Genomic DNA, 16,612 nt, shown 5'->3' on the forward strand with positions numbered 1-16,612 from the left:
CCCCACACTAGTGAATGGCAGCCACTCACATATGTAGAAAATAGACAAAGGTTGTATTCAAGGAGTTGTTTGGAATGGGGGCTAACCCTGTCCTAGCCTCTGGCCATTTCATGGTCTGAACTGGGGCAGGTTTTGCCACCTTTCTATCAGCATAGGTCCACCTGTATGGCACTAGTCTGGATTCAGAATTTTCATCAGCATGCCAGTCTGGATTAAACAAAGCATGGTTGACTAACAGATCAGACACAGGATTCGGTTTTTGTACATATGACAGCTAGAATGTTGTTAATTCTCTGAAATGAGTAGTTTATAATCTAATTAATTTATTCTGGTCACATGTCTTTCCAGAGATACAGAAAGTCTATTCAAATTTTCAAACTTTCACATATTAAGTACAAAATTTTAAATGAAATTGTTAGGAAGCTGCACGGCCCAGTGACCTTTTATTTCTGTCTTCTCAAGACTTTTACTGCAGTAGCCCAGCAGGGCCCACTCTTTTATCATGATATTCACTGAAGGGAGAGGAAGCACAGCCAGACCACCTGTTACCTGACGCATGCTGTTATCCTTCCACACAGAGAGACTTTAACGCTAGAGCTAAAAATATTCATAAGAATGCCTTTATGGAACTGACTGCCACTCTTCTTTTTTAAATCCTCACAAACTCTAGTGGGAAACGTCCACCTATTCACCAGACTACACTACATTAGGCAGTGATTTAATGAACTGTTAATTCATGGAACAGAAATATTAGACTTGTTAAGTCACTTGTTAACTAAAAGGTCTCCAAGCAACCTACCTTTAAAAACATAAATATACAGCATCTTGTTTCAAAATCATATAAAACATTAACATTTTCAAACATCACCTACAATTCATTACACTCACACCTCTTAACAGCCATAAGAAGCTTTGGCAGCACACTAACAGTAGGCCAAAATCATCCCAGTCCATCAGAAGTCTGTGAAAAAAGCTAAGTATTTACCTGGCACTGAAAATATGTCAACAAAGGCATTAGACTTCACTGGGTAGGACATCCCATAGGTAGGAAACAACAACTGCAAAGGCCCTCTCCCTTATTATCACCCTCAGAAGAGGAATCCAGAGAAGGACCTCAGAGTGCCTGGGTAAGTTACCCAATAACATGTTTAGACAGATCCATGGTTGTCATGGTGACCATGAAGTCCCAAACAGCCCCTCTGTGTGATGGTTGACATTAACAGTCTTAGGACCTCTTAATGCAATGTCAGATATCATATGTGTCAGCTCAGGTAGGGAGACGGTTGGGCAGTGGAGTGGGCAGTACACCAACAGTATCCCCAATCTGTCTCATTAGCCTAACACAAAGTACAAACACTCCAGAAAAACCAAAAAGATGGAAAACAAACTGAAGCTCAATCCAGATAAAACTGAGGCACTGTTAGAGGGTGGTTCCCTAGACCGAATGGATGGGAGGTCGCCTGCTCTTGATGGGGTTACAATTCCTCTGAAGGAGCGGGTACGTAGCTTGGGAGTACTCTTCACTCATCTGGTGTAGCTTGAGGCGCAGGTGGCCTCAGTGGCATGGAGTGCCTTCCATCAGCTTCGGCTTGTGGCCCAGCTGTGCCCTTATCTGGACATGGATAGCCTAACACTCCAGTGACCTCTAGGTTTGATTACTGCAACACATATGTAGGGCTGCCCCTGAAGATGGTTTGGAAGCTTCAGCTGTTGCAGAACTCAGCAGCACTGGGGAAGACGGTTTGAACATATTACACTGAACCTGGCCCAACTGCACTGGCTGCCAATTAGTTTCCAGGCCCAATTCAAAGTGCTGGTTTTGACCTAAAAATCCTTAAATGGTTCAGGACCTCAAGGATAGCCTCTGCCCATACAAACAGTCCCAGACTCTGCATTCATCATCTTCATGTGCCTCCTCCATGTGAGGTCCAGAGGGTGGCAACGCAAGCATGGGCCTTTTCTGCAGTGGCTCCCCATTTGTGGAATGCTCTCCCCAGGGAGGTTCACCAGGCACCTTCATTTTATATTTGTAGGCGCCAGTCAAAAATGTTACTCTCCAACCAAGCCTTTGGCTGATTAATATTCTACAGCCTTTTAAATGTGTTTCTGGGAAGGGTGGTTATTGGGGTTTTTCCTGTTATAGCTATTTACTTGTGTTTTTACCTTGTTTTTATTCTGTGAACTGCCCTGAGATCTTGTGATGAAGGGCAGTATATAAATTTAATAAAGAATAATAACAGTCACGTCAGCCCAGAAATTTATCTCCCCCACCCCACTTAGAAGTCTTGGCCTCAAGACCAGCAGTTGCAAATCAATTGGGGCTTGTCTTTCAAGCAATATTCTGCACCTCTCCTCTCCTTGTACGGAGAGCAGCAGTAAATGCAGTCCAGGAGCAGATGAACAAAAACAAAACAAAACAAAACAAAAAACCTGCTTTGCACATTTCCTGCCAGTGCTGGGGGTGCCAAAAAACTATACAGTCAAACAACTTACCAACTTTACCAGTGTTGTAGGACAGAAAACCTTCCAGTGCTTTATTTTTCTGCTAATACCTATTCATTAGCAATTATGAATGGATGCCAACCGCAAATGCCATATTAAGCAAGCTTGGCAGTTTCATTGCTTTTAACTTTTACTAAACACATGTAAAATAAACATGCTGGATTAAATCACCCCCAGAAAAGGTTCCAATGCCAAACTGAAAATTTTCCCATGCAAATTAACTTATGCAGATTACCCTAATTCAGTTTTTTTTCCTGGAAAACCAACATCAATGAGCTTTACTCCAGCAGACTTCACCCTATTATCCTACCAGAGTCAAAAAGTGTTATGATATAACTTTATGATTTTGCTATATACAATGCTACTTCTGTATCTTCCTAGATCGCCCTCACAAATCCACATTAAAAGAGCCCCTATTGGTATGCAAGTTTTCCATGTGCATGTATTTTCATTTACTGGAAGTTCATTCAGTCATGTGAGCTTCTTCCAGAAATATGAAGTGATAGAACTCAAAGGCAACTTTACAATGCAAAGGAAAACCAGCCTAGTCTTTTTTTAAAACAGCACTTCAGGGACCACATATTAATACATTCCCACACAGTACAACATTAATTTCTAGTTTGGCAGACCCTCTGTGCTAGAAAATCCTTAAAGTGGCTCCAGATATACAAACTTTTGAATCAAACCCCAGGTCCTAATGGGAAAATTCCATGGAGTGTGTACACATCCATAGTTTGGAATATAGTCATCCAAATGTAAAATTATGAATTACCGTATTTTTCGCCCCATAGGACGCACTTTTTCCCCTCCAAAAATGAAGGGGAAATCTGGGTGCGTCCTATGGGGCGAATGCAGGCTTTCGCTGAAGCCTGGAGAGCGAGAGGGGTCGGTGCGCACCAACCCCTCTCGCTCTCCAGGCTTCAGGAAGCTCTGCGCAACCCTCGGGAGACCGGCTCCGAGGGTTGCACAGAGCTGCCTGCAGTCCCCGGCTCAGCACAGCTCTGCGCGGCCACCGGGAGTGAAGCCCCGCCCCGCTCCCGATGGCGGCGCAGAGCTGCCTGCCGTCCCGGGACTGCAGGCAGATCTGCGCCGCCATCCGGAGCGGGGCGCTAAGTCCCGCCCCGCTCCAGACGGCGGGGCAGAGCTGCCTGCCGTCCGGGGACTGCAGGCAGATCTGCGCCGCCATCCGGAGCGGGGCGCTAAGTCCCGCCCCGCTCCAGAAGGCGGGGCAGAGCTGCCTGCCGTCCCGGGACTGCAGGCAGATCTGCGCCGCCATCCGGAGCAGGGCGCTAAGTCCCGCCCCGCTCCAGATGGCAGCGCAGAGCTGCCTGCAGTCCCAGGATCAGCGCACTTCTCCCCATCGCCAGCCCCACAAGCTCGGGGGACAGCGGGGAGGCAGAGCGTGCCTTCCCACTGTTCCCCGACCTGGTTCTTCCAGCCCCGCACCTGGGGGGGAAATAATTTTTTTTCTTTATTTCCCCCCCAAAAAACTAGGTGCGTCCTATGGGCCGGAGCGTCCTATGGGGCGCAAAATACGGTAATTATTAATTGTTATTGCTGCTTTAAAAATAATTTACCATGTTGTTGCCTTTATGGTTGTTGGTTTTAATTTAAACCACTTTTCAGCCACAATGCCTCCCAAAACAATAAAAATGCATATGACTGATACTTTAGTGGTACCTAAGTGGGAGCTTTATTGTAAAAGCAATAGGTGACATCCAATATCACATAAATGGATTTGTGTGCTTGTGCCACAGGACTTTGGGCCTGATTCAACTAAGCTGCCCTAATCCTAGTAGCATAATGGGACTCCCCCACTTTCTTCCCTGTATGCCCCCCACCATCCCCAAATCTACTTGGGAAGCTCAGGAAAAACTACAGAGCAGAGTACATCAGGCAGCAGAAGAGAGGAAATTCTTATGTCAGGCAGTCAAAAAATCCTTTCGCTGACAGAATGATCTCCTTAGTGTGAAGTTGAATTTCACCTTGTGTCTTCCTCTCCTCCTCACTGCAGCTCTCCATGCACTCCCAAAATCCTCTCTGAAAGATTTGAGGACCCTTTAGAATGGGCTTTGAGGATGCATTGAGAGCTGCAGAGGAGAGAAGAAAAATTCCAATGCATATGTAGAAATTCACTGGGCAACTGGGCAGGAATCATTGGATGTGACTTAAAAACAACCTATGTTGAAAGCATTACTGTAAAAAGTTTCACTCTCACTCAACAGCAACTCACCTTAACAGGCAAGGGACTCACATCACTATTTACAAAGATTTTCTGAGTTTCTGCCACACACACACACACACACACACACACACACAGAGAGAGAGACAGAGAGAGAGACAGAGAGACAGAGAGAGAGAGAGAGAGAGAGAGAGAGAGAGAGAGAGACTTCACTATTAGCTGTAGCAACTCATAATCCGTAAGGAAGGATGTAAAAGTAGTGGGCAGAATACACCATTTCTTACTCCAGCAACAAGAGTATGAGAATGGAACAAAGTAGTGCTTGTCTCCTCCGTACATCCAAGCTTGGGGTGCTTGGCAGTTCAGACAGGGACAAAGTGGTTGACCCCCACTGACATGGAAGGAACCAGGAAGAAGGCAATGAAAATATACCGGTAGTTACAGTGTGCAGATAGGTGAATACAGCCACAGGTGTAAGTTGCACTCTGAGCTTTATAGGCAAAATACAGATTTGAGGACGGTTTCTTTCACTGTGTACTGTGGCATAATTCAGAGAACTAATACAAGCACAGTCTAGGAGAAAGGAAGCTTTTCTCTCTTGTTATTGCAGAAACACTACTGGCCAATATTAGCATAGGATTTTTTAATAAAAAGTGAGCAAGTCATAACAGAGGTCTGTAGCAATCTGCTCCACTTAGAATTCCAGGACAAACCCAGCTTGCCACAAAGTATATGTGGGTAGTACTGAGCACACATCAGAAGAGATAAGTGCTTCCTAGCATAGAATTTATCAGTAAATAAAGTTACCACTATAGTATGCTCATTTACATGTTACAGTGGTATCTCGGGTTAAGAACTTAATTCATTCTGGAGGTCCGTTCTTAACCTGAAACTGTTCTTAACCTGAGGTACCACTTTAGCTAATGGGGCCTCCCGCTGCCGCCACCACGCAATTTCTGTTCTCATCCTGAAGCAAAGTTCTTTATATGAGGTACTATTTATGGGTTAACGGAGTCTGTAACCTAAAGTGTCTATAACCCGAGGTACTACTGTATAGTCAAACTAGACAGTAGGACTCATGAGTTATCTCTCCATGGGTTTTCAAAATGGCAAGGGCAACCACAGAGAAGCAATTTGGATCACGGCTGAAGAAAGGGGCATTAACTATTTTTCTTATACAATTTTTCCAAGCTAAATTGCCCCATCCTTTTCTGAAGTTGCTGCTTGCCCATGGGACAAAACATACAGGTGCTTATATGTTTTGTACCAAGGGAAATAGCAGCTTCAGGAGAATAGGAATTAGGGAAATGGCCCCAGGAGAGGGAGATTAAGCTTGCCCTTCCCCCAGTGCTTATCCTACATGCATGTATCCTTTTAAAAATATGGTCATAGATTTCCCTCGGGCTTGCCCAGTTGCACTCTTAATAAAGGATTTTTTTCTACATAAGCAAACATTTATTTAATAGCCCAGGTGTCAAGGGATGAAAAAATACACAAATAAAAAGCTTGTCTCTTGTAATCTACATTAGATTGACAAAACAGCCAAGAGTCCAAAAGCTGCCATTAGATAAGGTGAGCCAAATGACAACAGAGAAGTAGACAAGGTGTGTGGTCCAGGAAAATGATATACTACATATATTTAAGCTGTTTAATTTCTTAAATATTTCAGATTTTTACAGCTTTAGGCTTTTAGTACTACTAAATAATATATTATATTATTAATGTTAATATTATATATTATCTTGTTTATATATGCATAGAAAGATAAAATCGCTGTTTGGCTTCTGCTAAGCCATGTTCAGGTTCTAACAGATAAATTAAAATAAGTTTTTTTATGTTAAAGAAACTTACAAACCTACCACATCCAGAACATTTTAACTTACTATTAACAAAACATATTTTGCCCTCACTACAAAAGGATTTGTTATATGACCTCTTAACTCTAGGTAATTGAAAAAATATATAGTAAAGTGAAAATGCTTTACAGAATATGTTTCTCTCCGATACCTTTTATCCAAAATGCATCAATCAATTGTTCCCTGATTTAAATAGTTAGACTTAAAGAAATGCATTCACTTGTTCCAGACTTAAAGTGATATAATCCTGCTACGCTTTCATGAGCACTGAACTCTGCCTGCTTTGCTACCAATCTGTCTGAATTCAGCCTCAAAATGAGATTGTTATTTATAATTCAACTCTGCCCCATCAGGCACAGAACACAAGTATAGCAAGTACACAGAACACAAGTACACCAAAAACTGTTGCATACCTGTCACATTGGTCTATAGTCCAGCTCAGTGATTTTCCTTCTGGCTTTGTTTTGTAACATATCCTTATGGCATGAGGGAAGTCTTTTGGCAGCTGGACACCTGCTTTCCTGATCTCCAAGCTCCAAGCGCCAGTAACAAACAGAAGCTCTCCACAAGCAGGTGCCTGGCTGCACAGTCTGTAAAACTGAAGCTGCTCCTTCCAATGATCTGCAGGTAATGTCACAAGTTTATGCACAATCTGATTTCTAAGATCCCTTGGATCCTTGGAAGCATCCATTAACTTGGCAGAGCTGGTAAATTTCTCAATGCCTGGAACTACAGCAACATCTACCTCTTCGACCTTTAACACAGATAAATCACAGCAGTCCAGGACCAGCAAAAAATCTTCACTCCCATGAATCTCAATGTCACAGCAGTTCTTTGAACTAGAAATCCCAGAAGCCAGTTCCTTGTTGCCATGACTACCGTTTTTATCAGAAGTATCATTTTCACCTTTACCACAGACAGCAAAATCATTACATCCACTTTTAGTTGAGCAAGCACTTGCATTTGGCACAGGAACGTAGCAGGCTTCAGGTGCCTGAATACAGCAGGTTCCATCTGACTGAGAATGACAAGCTTCTTCCACCTGTTCACTGTCTCCTTTCCTGCATCTGCTGTCAGTGTCAAAGAACAGAACTATAGTGCCACCAATTACATGGCTTTTTAAGTCTACATCCAGATCCAACACATAATGCTTTACCAGCATGTGGCTAGTATTTGCCATTAAGGGCAAATCATCTTTGGTAATGTCAAGCTCCATCTTCATATGCCAGACTTCTATACAGCCACAGTCACTTCTCTTTTGTAATCCTTGTTTTTTCTTAAATTATCTTCCCAATCGCCAGTATGCTACGTTTTCCAGGTGTCACAAACGGCTATTATTTCAAATAATGTGTTCTTTATACGACAAATGGAACCATAACAACTTGTATTTTACCCTGTGAAGAAGAAAACAATCAACTGTCAGGTGTCAATTTAAACAAGAGCTATAAAAATGGAACCAGCCCACACTGAAGGTTATTGCTAAATAATAAATATTTAAAGAACAGATATTAAAGTTTGCTATTCATATGATATATACCAACCATGCAATCTGCAGAAGAATTGAGTTCAGTGAAGAAAATTAAAAGGAAAAATCATCTGCATAACAATTGGGGAACAAAAAGTGAAACAGAGTGCAATATCATGTCAACTGAATATAAGAAGCCTCAACAATATAGCAGCACTAACATGATCTTATTGCTACAAACCTACAGAAAAGTTGAAAGTATTATTGCTTTTCCCTTTTCAAGAAGTGAAATGTATCATGTCTAATTTCTCATCTCAGAATGGCATTGCTTATTATTGTGCTATGAATCTAAGTAACAAGCATGACTGAAAGCTAAATGGCCTCACGTGTCTCATACCTCAAGAGACCAATAATTTAATACATACAATGTAACTCCAGGGATTAATGTACTTTTCACATTAGGGCTGCACTCATATCAGCACTTCTGGTAAATTACAAGAAAGTCAGTCAATTTACAAGTAGCGCATTATAAATATTCTTTTGAGATTGCTCATGGAGATTTTTCAACTTCATACTTAAATACTCCAGGTATATAATTATATCTTAATAGCTAAAAAATCCATTAACATTCTGAATCAGAGACTTCTCACAGCAAACAAAAGACTACCATTCATATTCAAATACCTTCACACTGAAGTAAACATAAAATAAAATTCACCAACACCAGTTGTGATAGAAAGCAGTTTTTCATGATTGTACAAAACATATATTTATTACCCTTCACACAGTAAATTAAAAATTGCACACCATTACTGAGCTTGTTGTTTTTTCATTATCTTCTAATCAATACAGTACTGCATTCTTTTTTCTATTTTCTAAGGTAGTATGAAAGAACAATATAGTTGTTTTAATAAGGCATAAACTAACACACACATCATAAACCCTCAAGTTTGAAAGTCTTGGTGACAGTCTTCCAAAGCAAGGACATTGTGCATGAACAGTGTTTCCCTTCCACAATTAGATCAGTTTTCTTTGCTATTACCTTCTTCTATATAAATATGGATGATACAAAACAAGACCCATTTAGAGTTAAAATAACGATACTACTCATTCCATGAAAACAAATCCACTGGCAGTTGATTTTCAGACAACATGATTTTGTTAAATGGATCTAAAAACAAAGAAAGGAATTGCTGTCAGTATATCCCCATGCCTTTATTCTTTGATTCACAATATTTTAAAGCAGCTATGGCGTCTGTTCATGTTTTGTCATTATACTAGACTCTAATGTAATAATTAGAGGCATTAACCAAATTCAGAAGCACAAGAAAACTGTATTCTCTAGCAAGCTGGTTTTACAAAGCACAGGCACTTAGTACAGTATACAAATCAATAAGATGGTTTTAGACATTGCTACATGCTGTTTATTACTCTAATTAAGATAATTAGAAATGTTTATACAGTTATGAGCAGCAAAAAGCACGGTCTCATATTACTAGGTACATGTTTGTTTTTCTGCCCTGAACATGATATCTACGCATTAGAAATGGTACTTCTCACAAGTATAACTATTACATATGCGTACCTATGTGAACAGCAAATAGCTAATCTGAATGTAGAAAAGAAATAAGAGAAGCAGACAGGACAAGGGAAGCAAATTGACAGTTAAAATGGACAATGTAGGAGCAGAGTTATAAAAAAAGGGGGAAACTGACTTTGGAACTTTTTTAAGTACAGGGAAACCAAAAATTGAGCTGAAATTCTTGAGAAATGCAAAAGGGTGGCTCTATGTAATTAATTTACAGTTCAGCATTGAAAAATGAGCACCCATGGATTTGTTTTCAATCACTTTTGGCAACCAGAAATTGAAACCAGCTTACAAATATACAAAACAATAAACAAAATTAAAGTATGTTTAACCCAAACATTACAAATGGGTTAGCTATGAAACCATGAATTGAGACCTTGGAAAATGTTCTGTAAGGATGCTTGCTACACTTTAGATTTCATAGTCACATAGTAAGGTTGTTTGTTACATTATACTGTTGCTTATTCCCAATTTACAGCAACTATGTCCTAGTTATGCCACAGACAGCCAAGTTACTATGTTGATATTGTTTGTTGCCCTGTTGATACTATCTGGCATTAGACAGAATGGAACTGCTTTTCAGGGGCCATATGGGATTGTGCATGTATGAATCCCAACCATAGGTCCCAACCATATTTTAGTATTCGCGTAATGTTCTACATATCCTTATCAATAACAATGTATTGTATATTGTCTCCATATCATACCCAGAAGGGATATAACCTTCCTATTGCTGAGCACTCAAATTACTACTGTTGGTAATTTAAAACTCTATTTAAAACACTTTCAAAGTATCAGCAATGATACTTTGCTGATATAAGAGAAAAACAGATAAAGAGATTAACAGGTAGAGTTTAATTAATAATGCACCAACCTAAATACTAAAATTTTACAGGAACCCATTCAGAATTATAGGCAATGATGTAGTAAGAAAAGTATTTATTGTGTAAAAAAAAAACTTTTGTTTTGGAGCTATTAGTTCCAGTCCTATGACAAAGTTACCAGTATTCAGTGTGTTAGTCCTGAGCACTACCAAGATGGTGACTCATACACAAGATTCCTACCAGGTTCTGGTGGGTCATAACTGTACCCTTTGAGAATGTGTGAGTTAAAAAATATGAATGTAGTATAGACTGGAATAGTGTTATAAAGTATCACAAATATAACAAGTTGACAGGTAACAAAGCATAAAGAACAAGAGAGAAGGTGTGGAAAGTGAAGACAGAGAAGGTAGAGACAAAGACACTGTATAAGAAACACACTCTATAGTCAATACCTATACAATCATCTTGAGTACATGTGAGGTTGCTGCTGGTAGCACTGTTAATATGCATGGGCCACCTTCAGGTAGATGTGGTATATGCAGCCACCAAACCTCACTCACTGGTAGCATTTCTCAAGTCACTGCTTATTTAAAAAATCACACAACACAATTACCAAGATTGTGTGCCGACACAGTCATTTCTGAACCAACTCTAAGAAGCATACTCAAGAGCCTGGTTTGCACATCATGCAACATTTTGTTTGTTCTTGGTTATAGCTTGTGGTTAGCCTGAAGGGAACTTAGCCATGAGCCCAGGTTCAGATGACATGCTAAGTCAAACCTTGGCTTAGCTCAGTGTGCTGTGGCACCAAAAAGGATCAGAGAGTAGCAAAGTGGCTGTTTAAGAACCCTCACATTTGTGCCATGCCATAGGTTGGCTTTGAGTGATGGATAGAAACCAGGCAAGTTCCTTCAGAAGTATGTCCTACTGAGTTCAATAGGATTTACTCCTAGGCAAGAGGTTACAGGTTTGCAGCCTTAAAACAGATTAGATATTAATTATTCATTTCAATATTTTTACCGCACCTTTCCATTCCAATGGAGGGCTTCAAGCTTCTTAGATCATGCAGAAGAAAATCCATAAAATCACAACAAAGCAAAGCACTAAAGCACTTAACATCCCATTAACCACTTCTGTTGAACTCACTGTCATTAAAAGAGAATTTCCCACATGCTCAATGCATTTTTGTGTATACTAATTTAAACGATGCCAGCAATACTATATACACAAGAACACAGATGAATAATCATCCTGATATCTCCACAATCAAAAGACTTGAAACAGTGATAAAATAATTCATAATTTGACCTCATATTTTCAATGCACACTCATGGGTGAAAAGGTGGGGGGTTTTCCCAACAAGCATTAGAAATTTCATGTATACAGCAGGGGGGATAAGGGATGGGTGCTTTGTACACACTGAAAAGACGTGACATGTTTAACTGTATGACAGGGTGGGGTACTGGCGCAATGCTATGCATGTTTACTCAGAAGGCCCTTCCCTGAACCTTACCCCTAGGTCAGACATGTCCAACAGGTAGATTGTGATCTACCAGTAGATCACTGGACATCTGCAGTAGATCACTGGTAGATCATTGGCTCCCCCCAAAGAAGCTGAACAACTGTGGCTCCCCTAAAAAACTCAACATTTTACCTCCTCCCTCGAAAAACTCAACAACTTTGACCTGAACCCCAAAAAAGGGGGTAGATCACTGCCAGTTTTTAACTCTGTGAGTAGATCGCAGTCTCTTGGGAGTTGGCCACCCCTGCCCTAGGTCATGCGCCTACACTATGGTTGTATCCTTAGGCCAGGGCTGGATTTAGGTTTGATGAGGCCCTAAGCTACTGAAGATAATGGGGCCCTTTATATGTCCAGCTGTCCTTTAGTCAACAAAAAATTGTCACTATTTTTTGTGTTGCATATATGCTATATGGTAATTTATGGACCTAATAAAGCCATTTGCGCGCGCGCACACACACACACACATATATATTGTCAGAGCTGCCCGAGGTCCCAGCTCACAAAGGACCAACGCCAGTTCGTCGTTATATACAAAAGTCTTTATTGAAGTTCAGTTTCATTTCCACAGCCGTAGCGTGCAGCTCTACGTCTGAAACTCTAGACCGCCGAAGCTCCATCTGAATCTCCTCCCCCCAGACACCAGTTTAAGACTCTAGCCTTGCTCCACCTCTTCCTTTGTTCCTTCCTCCTCTGGTTCCGCCTGTCAGCTGGGGTCTCACCCTTCCTAGACTCTTCTGACACTGAGTCCCCTGAGTCTTCCCCTGCCTCTGGCGGGCTTTAGGACCTGGTTCCCAATCCGGGTTTTCTACTGTCCCACGCGCCTGTACATTCGAACTTGGCGCGCGCGCCCAACCAGCAACCTTCCTCCTGACCGTTACACTGCTCCTGTCACTGCTCCCCCCTTCGGGGGGGCTAGCTGGACCCAACCTCCCCTCCGATAGAGGCGTGGTCAGTCCTGACTCATCTTCTCCCCCTACTGGAGGAGACGCTGGCCCTGACACATGGGACTCTTCCCCCCCCACTACACTCTGGTGGGGAAGCTGGTCCTGATCTCCCGCTGCTGCTTTGGGAGTCCCCGCTGGCCCCTTGTTTCTGGTGTGTCCCCCCTGGGACCCCCTTTGCCCTGACCATCGGCGCCTCCTTCTGGGAATCTTCTGATTCGCTGGAGAAGCTCATGGAATCTCTCGGGTCACTGTCATACTCCCCTACGCTGCCCTCAGATTCTTCCCCTTCGCTCTCCATTTCCTCTCTCCCCTGTGCCTCTGTCCCTGAGCCCCTGACATCCACCCCCCTCGAAGCCCCCCCTTTCCCCCCCTTCGGGTGCGGGTTCCGGGTGCTCCATTGCTGTGGGGGTGAGTGCGGGACACCGTTCTTTCCCCCTGGTGTGCAGCCGGCCCGCTGGATCCGGCCAGCCCGTAATGGGCTCGTCGACGTCGATCTCCTCTGCTTCCATCTCTCTGCATTCGTGCTCGAACCTAGGATCCTCCTCCAACACGTCCATGTCCGTCCCTCCCCATTACCTCGGGTGATGCTGCGTGTAACGACCCCCTTTGCAGTTCCCTGCTCCACCCCACCTCCGGTTGATTGTCCCACCAATAAGAGCGGTCTGTGCCAAACCCCGAGAGTGATCCCTCTGGGGAGCTTGTTTCTGGCGCCGTTTCCTCAGCTGATGAGAACCCCTGGAACATGCTGGCGTGTGGGTGTGAAAAGCCAGTCGTCGAAATAATCTGCCGGCATAGGTCTGTGTGGGAAGAGTGCATGGAACTCGTCTTTGAGATAGTGCTCCTCCACGGCATAGTACGGTACCCACCTGTTGGCGCTGGCCGGGGTACCTTCCCTGGCGAGGAGATATTCAACTCCCTCCTCCCCCCATCTCGAGTCCAAAATCTCTGTGACCTCGTTGAGTGGCGCCGTCCTCGGTGACTCCTCCCCTGTCGGCGATTTTCTGAGTGGGTCTGGTGCGTTCCCTGGCGCCTGAAACCTGTGGGGTGCCTTGTAGGGTGTGAGCACTGACCTATGAAAGACCAGGTGCATTCTGGAACCCTCCGGGAGTGTCAACCGGAAGGCCACTGGATTGATTTGTGCCTCGACTTGGTAAGGCCCTAGCTGCTTGTGTCTGAGCTTCTTCTTAGCTAAAGTTCTGGCCGGCACTGCCTGGGCCGCTAACCAGACCCAGTCCCCCACCTGGATGTCTTCCCCGACTCTCCTGTGCCTGTCTGCCTGCATTTTGTAAGCGTGTTTAGCTAGTTCCAAGTGCCTTCGGAGTTGCTCGTGGACCTCCTGTAACTCTGCTGCCAAGTGCTCTGCTCCCCGTGGCTCCCCCTCCCCCTTCGTGTCTAACCCCGGGAAGGTTCTGGGATGCCGCCCATTGTTGGCGAAGAACGGTGTCACCCCTGTAGACCCGTGCTTTGTGTTATTGTAGGCAAACTCGGCCAGCGGTAGGTAGTCCACCCAGGTCGAGGGCTGTTGATTTGCGTAGCATCGCAGGTACTGCTGCATGATGGCGTTGACCCTCTCCGCTTGTCCGTTGGTCTGCGGGTGTCGTGCCGACGCTAAGTTGATCTTGACGTTCAGGATGCCCAGCAGCTTCTGCCAGAAGCCCGAGATGAATTGGCGACCCCGGTCGGACAGAATGGACCGTGGTAAGCCGTGAACTTTGAACGCGTGGTCTATGAACAGCTTGGCGGTTTGTTCCGCTGTGGCCACCTTCGCGCAAGGAATGAAGTGCGCCATCTTGGTGAACAGGTCTACGACCACGAGTACCACTGTTTTGCCTCGCGAGCTGGGCAGATCTGTGACAAAGTCCAGGGCCACTTTCTCCCACGGTTCGAGCGGCGTCTGTAGCGGTTCCAGCAGTCCCGCCGGCTTCCTGTGCACCAGTTTGGCCCTTTGGCATGTGTCACACCTAGCGACGTAATCCGCGACTTCTCCCCTCATCTGGGGCCACCAAAAGTCTCTGGCTACTAATTCCGCCGTCTTGTCCTTGCCGAAGTGCCCAGTGCTGGGCGCGTCGTGTAACTGCTGCAGGACTTTCGCGCGGAGGTCGTCTCCCGTCACGTAGAGAGCCCCTTTGCGGGTGAGCAGTCCGTTGCGTATCTGGAACTCGCCGTCCTTCGCTGTGCCTCTTCGCACCTCCTCCATCTTGGATTGTGCAAACGAATCCGTCTGCAGCGCGCGACACACTGCGACCAGGTCCACGGTGGCTGAAGCGCATGCCCACGCTTTCGGTGCGAAAATGTGTTTTGCCGCCACCGGTGCCGCTTCCTCGAGATACTGCGGTTTCCTGGATAGTGCATCCGCCATGACGTTGTTGTCTCCCGGGATGTATTCAATCCGGAAGTCGAAATCCATAAAGAACTCCGCCCAGCGGATGTGTCTCTGGTTCAGGAACCGCGCCGTGCGCCAGTACTCCAGGTTCTTATGGTCCGTGTGGACCTGCACTGTGTGTCGGGCTCCGATGAGGAAGTGCCGCCACGCCTTGAAGGCTGCATGAATGGCCAGCAACTCCCTGTCCCAGATGGTGTAGTTCTGTTCCGACTTGCTGAGTTTCCTGGAGTAGAATGCGCAGGGCCTCCAGTTCCCTTGCGGATCTTGCTGCAACAGGACCGCCCCCACCGCTCTGTCCGAGGCGTCCGTTTCAACCCTCATTGGTTTGCCAGGGTTGACGTGTAGCAGCTGTTCTTCGGACGCGAAGAAACGCTTGAGTCTCCGAAAAGACTGCTCTGCCTGGTCCGTCCAGGTGAACTTCTTCTTTCTGGATGCTGCTACTTCTGCGTAAAGCCGCGTGACTGCTTCCTGCAGTTCTGTCACCTTCTCCTCTGTAGTCATCTTTGCCTATCTTCGTGAGCTCGCAAAAAAAAAAAAAATTTGTGGAGACGGAGCTTACTGTCAGAGCTGCCCGAGGTCCCAGCTCACAAAGGACCAACGCCAGTTCATCGTTATATACAAAAGTCTTTATTGAAGTTCAGTTTCATTTCCACAGCCGTAGCGTGCAGCTCTACGTCTGAAACTCTAGACCGCCGAAGCTCCGTCTGAATCTCCTCCCCCCAGACACCAGTTTAAGACTCTAGCCTTGCTCCACCTCTTCCTTTGTTCCTTCCTCCTCTGGTTCCGCCTGTCAGCTGGGGTCTCGCCCTTCCTAGACTCTTCTGACACTGAGTCCCCTGAGTCTTCCCCCTGCCTCCGGCGGGCTTTAGGACCTGGTTCCCAATCCGGGTTTTCTACTGTCCCACGCGCCTGTACATTCGAACTTGGCGCGCGCGCCCAACCGGCAACCTTCCTCCTGACCGTTACACTGCTCCTGTCACTGCTTCCCCCTTCGGGGGGGGGGCTAGCTGGACCCAACCTCCCCTCCGATAGAGGCGTGGTCAGTCCTGACTCATCTTCTCCCCCTGCTGGAGGAGACGCTGGCCCTGACACATGGGACTCTTCCCCCCCACTACGCTCTGGTGGGGAAGCTGGTACTGATCTCCCGCTGCTGCTTTGGGAGTCCCCGCTGGCCCCTTGCTTCTGGTGTGTCCCCCCTGGGACCCCCTTTGCCCTGACCATCGGCGCCTCCTTCTGGGAATCTTCTGATTTGCTGGAGAAGCTCGTGGAATCTCTCGGGTCACTGTCATACTCCCCTACGTTGCCCTCAGATTCTTCCCCTTCGCTCTCCATTTCCTCTCTCCCCT

General features: G+C 45.1%; 1 protein-coding gene and 1 long non-coding RNA gene across 18 annotated transcripts in view; one reads left to right on the forward strand and one right to left on the reverse strand.

Annotated features, from left to right (window-relative positions):
* AOPEP (aminopeptidase O (putative)) overlaps positions 1–16,612 on the reverse strand; it is a 185,176-nt gene that overhangs the window by 167,265 nt on the left and 1,299 nt on the right. For 5 of the 17 annotated variants that reach the window (XM_083464870.1, XM_083464868.1, XM_083464866.1 and 2 more), the window contains exons 2-3: positions 9,048–9,176; positions 6,954–7,934 (exon numbers count right to left, since the gene is read on the reverse strand). In XM_083464870.1, coding sequence (XP_083320996.1) covers positions 6,954–7,762 — 809 coding nt within the window. In that variant the 5' untranslated portion in view covers positions 7,763–7,934; positions 9,048–9,176. Of the gene's footprint in view, positions 1–6,953; positions 7,935–8,077; positions 8,137–8,938; positions 9,177–11,442; positions 12,420–16,612 lie in introns of those variants that run through there. The other 12 variants (XM_083464873.1, XM_083464872.1, XM_083464867.1 and 9 more) reach the window with 6 other exon arrangements.
* LOC310688518 overlaps positions 1–16,612 on the forward strand; it is a 122,728-nt gene that overhangs the window by 81,710 nt on the left and 24,406 nt on the right. The window lies entirely within an intron of this gene.

This window comes from Podarcis liolepis (genome assembly GCF_965112155.1).
Source record: "Podarcis liolepis genome assembly, chromosome: 11".
In the NCBI taxonomy this organism is placed as follows: Eukaryota; Metazoa; Chordata; class Lepidosauria; order Squamata; family Lacertidae; genus Podarcis; species Podarcis liolepis.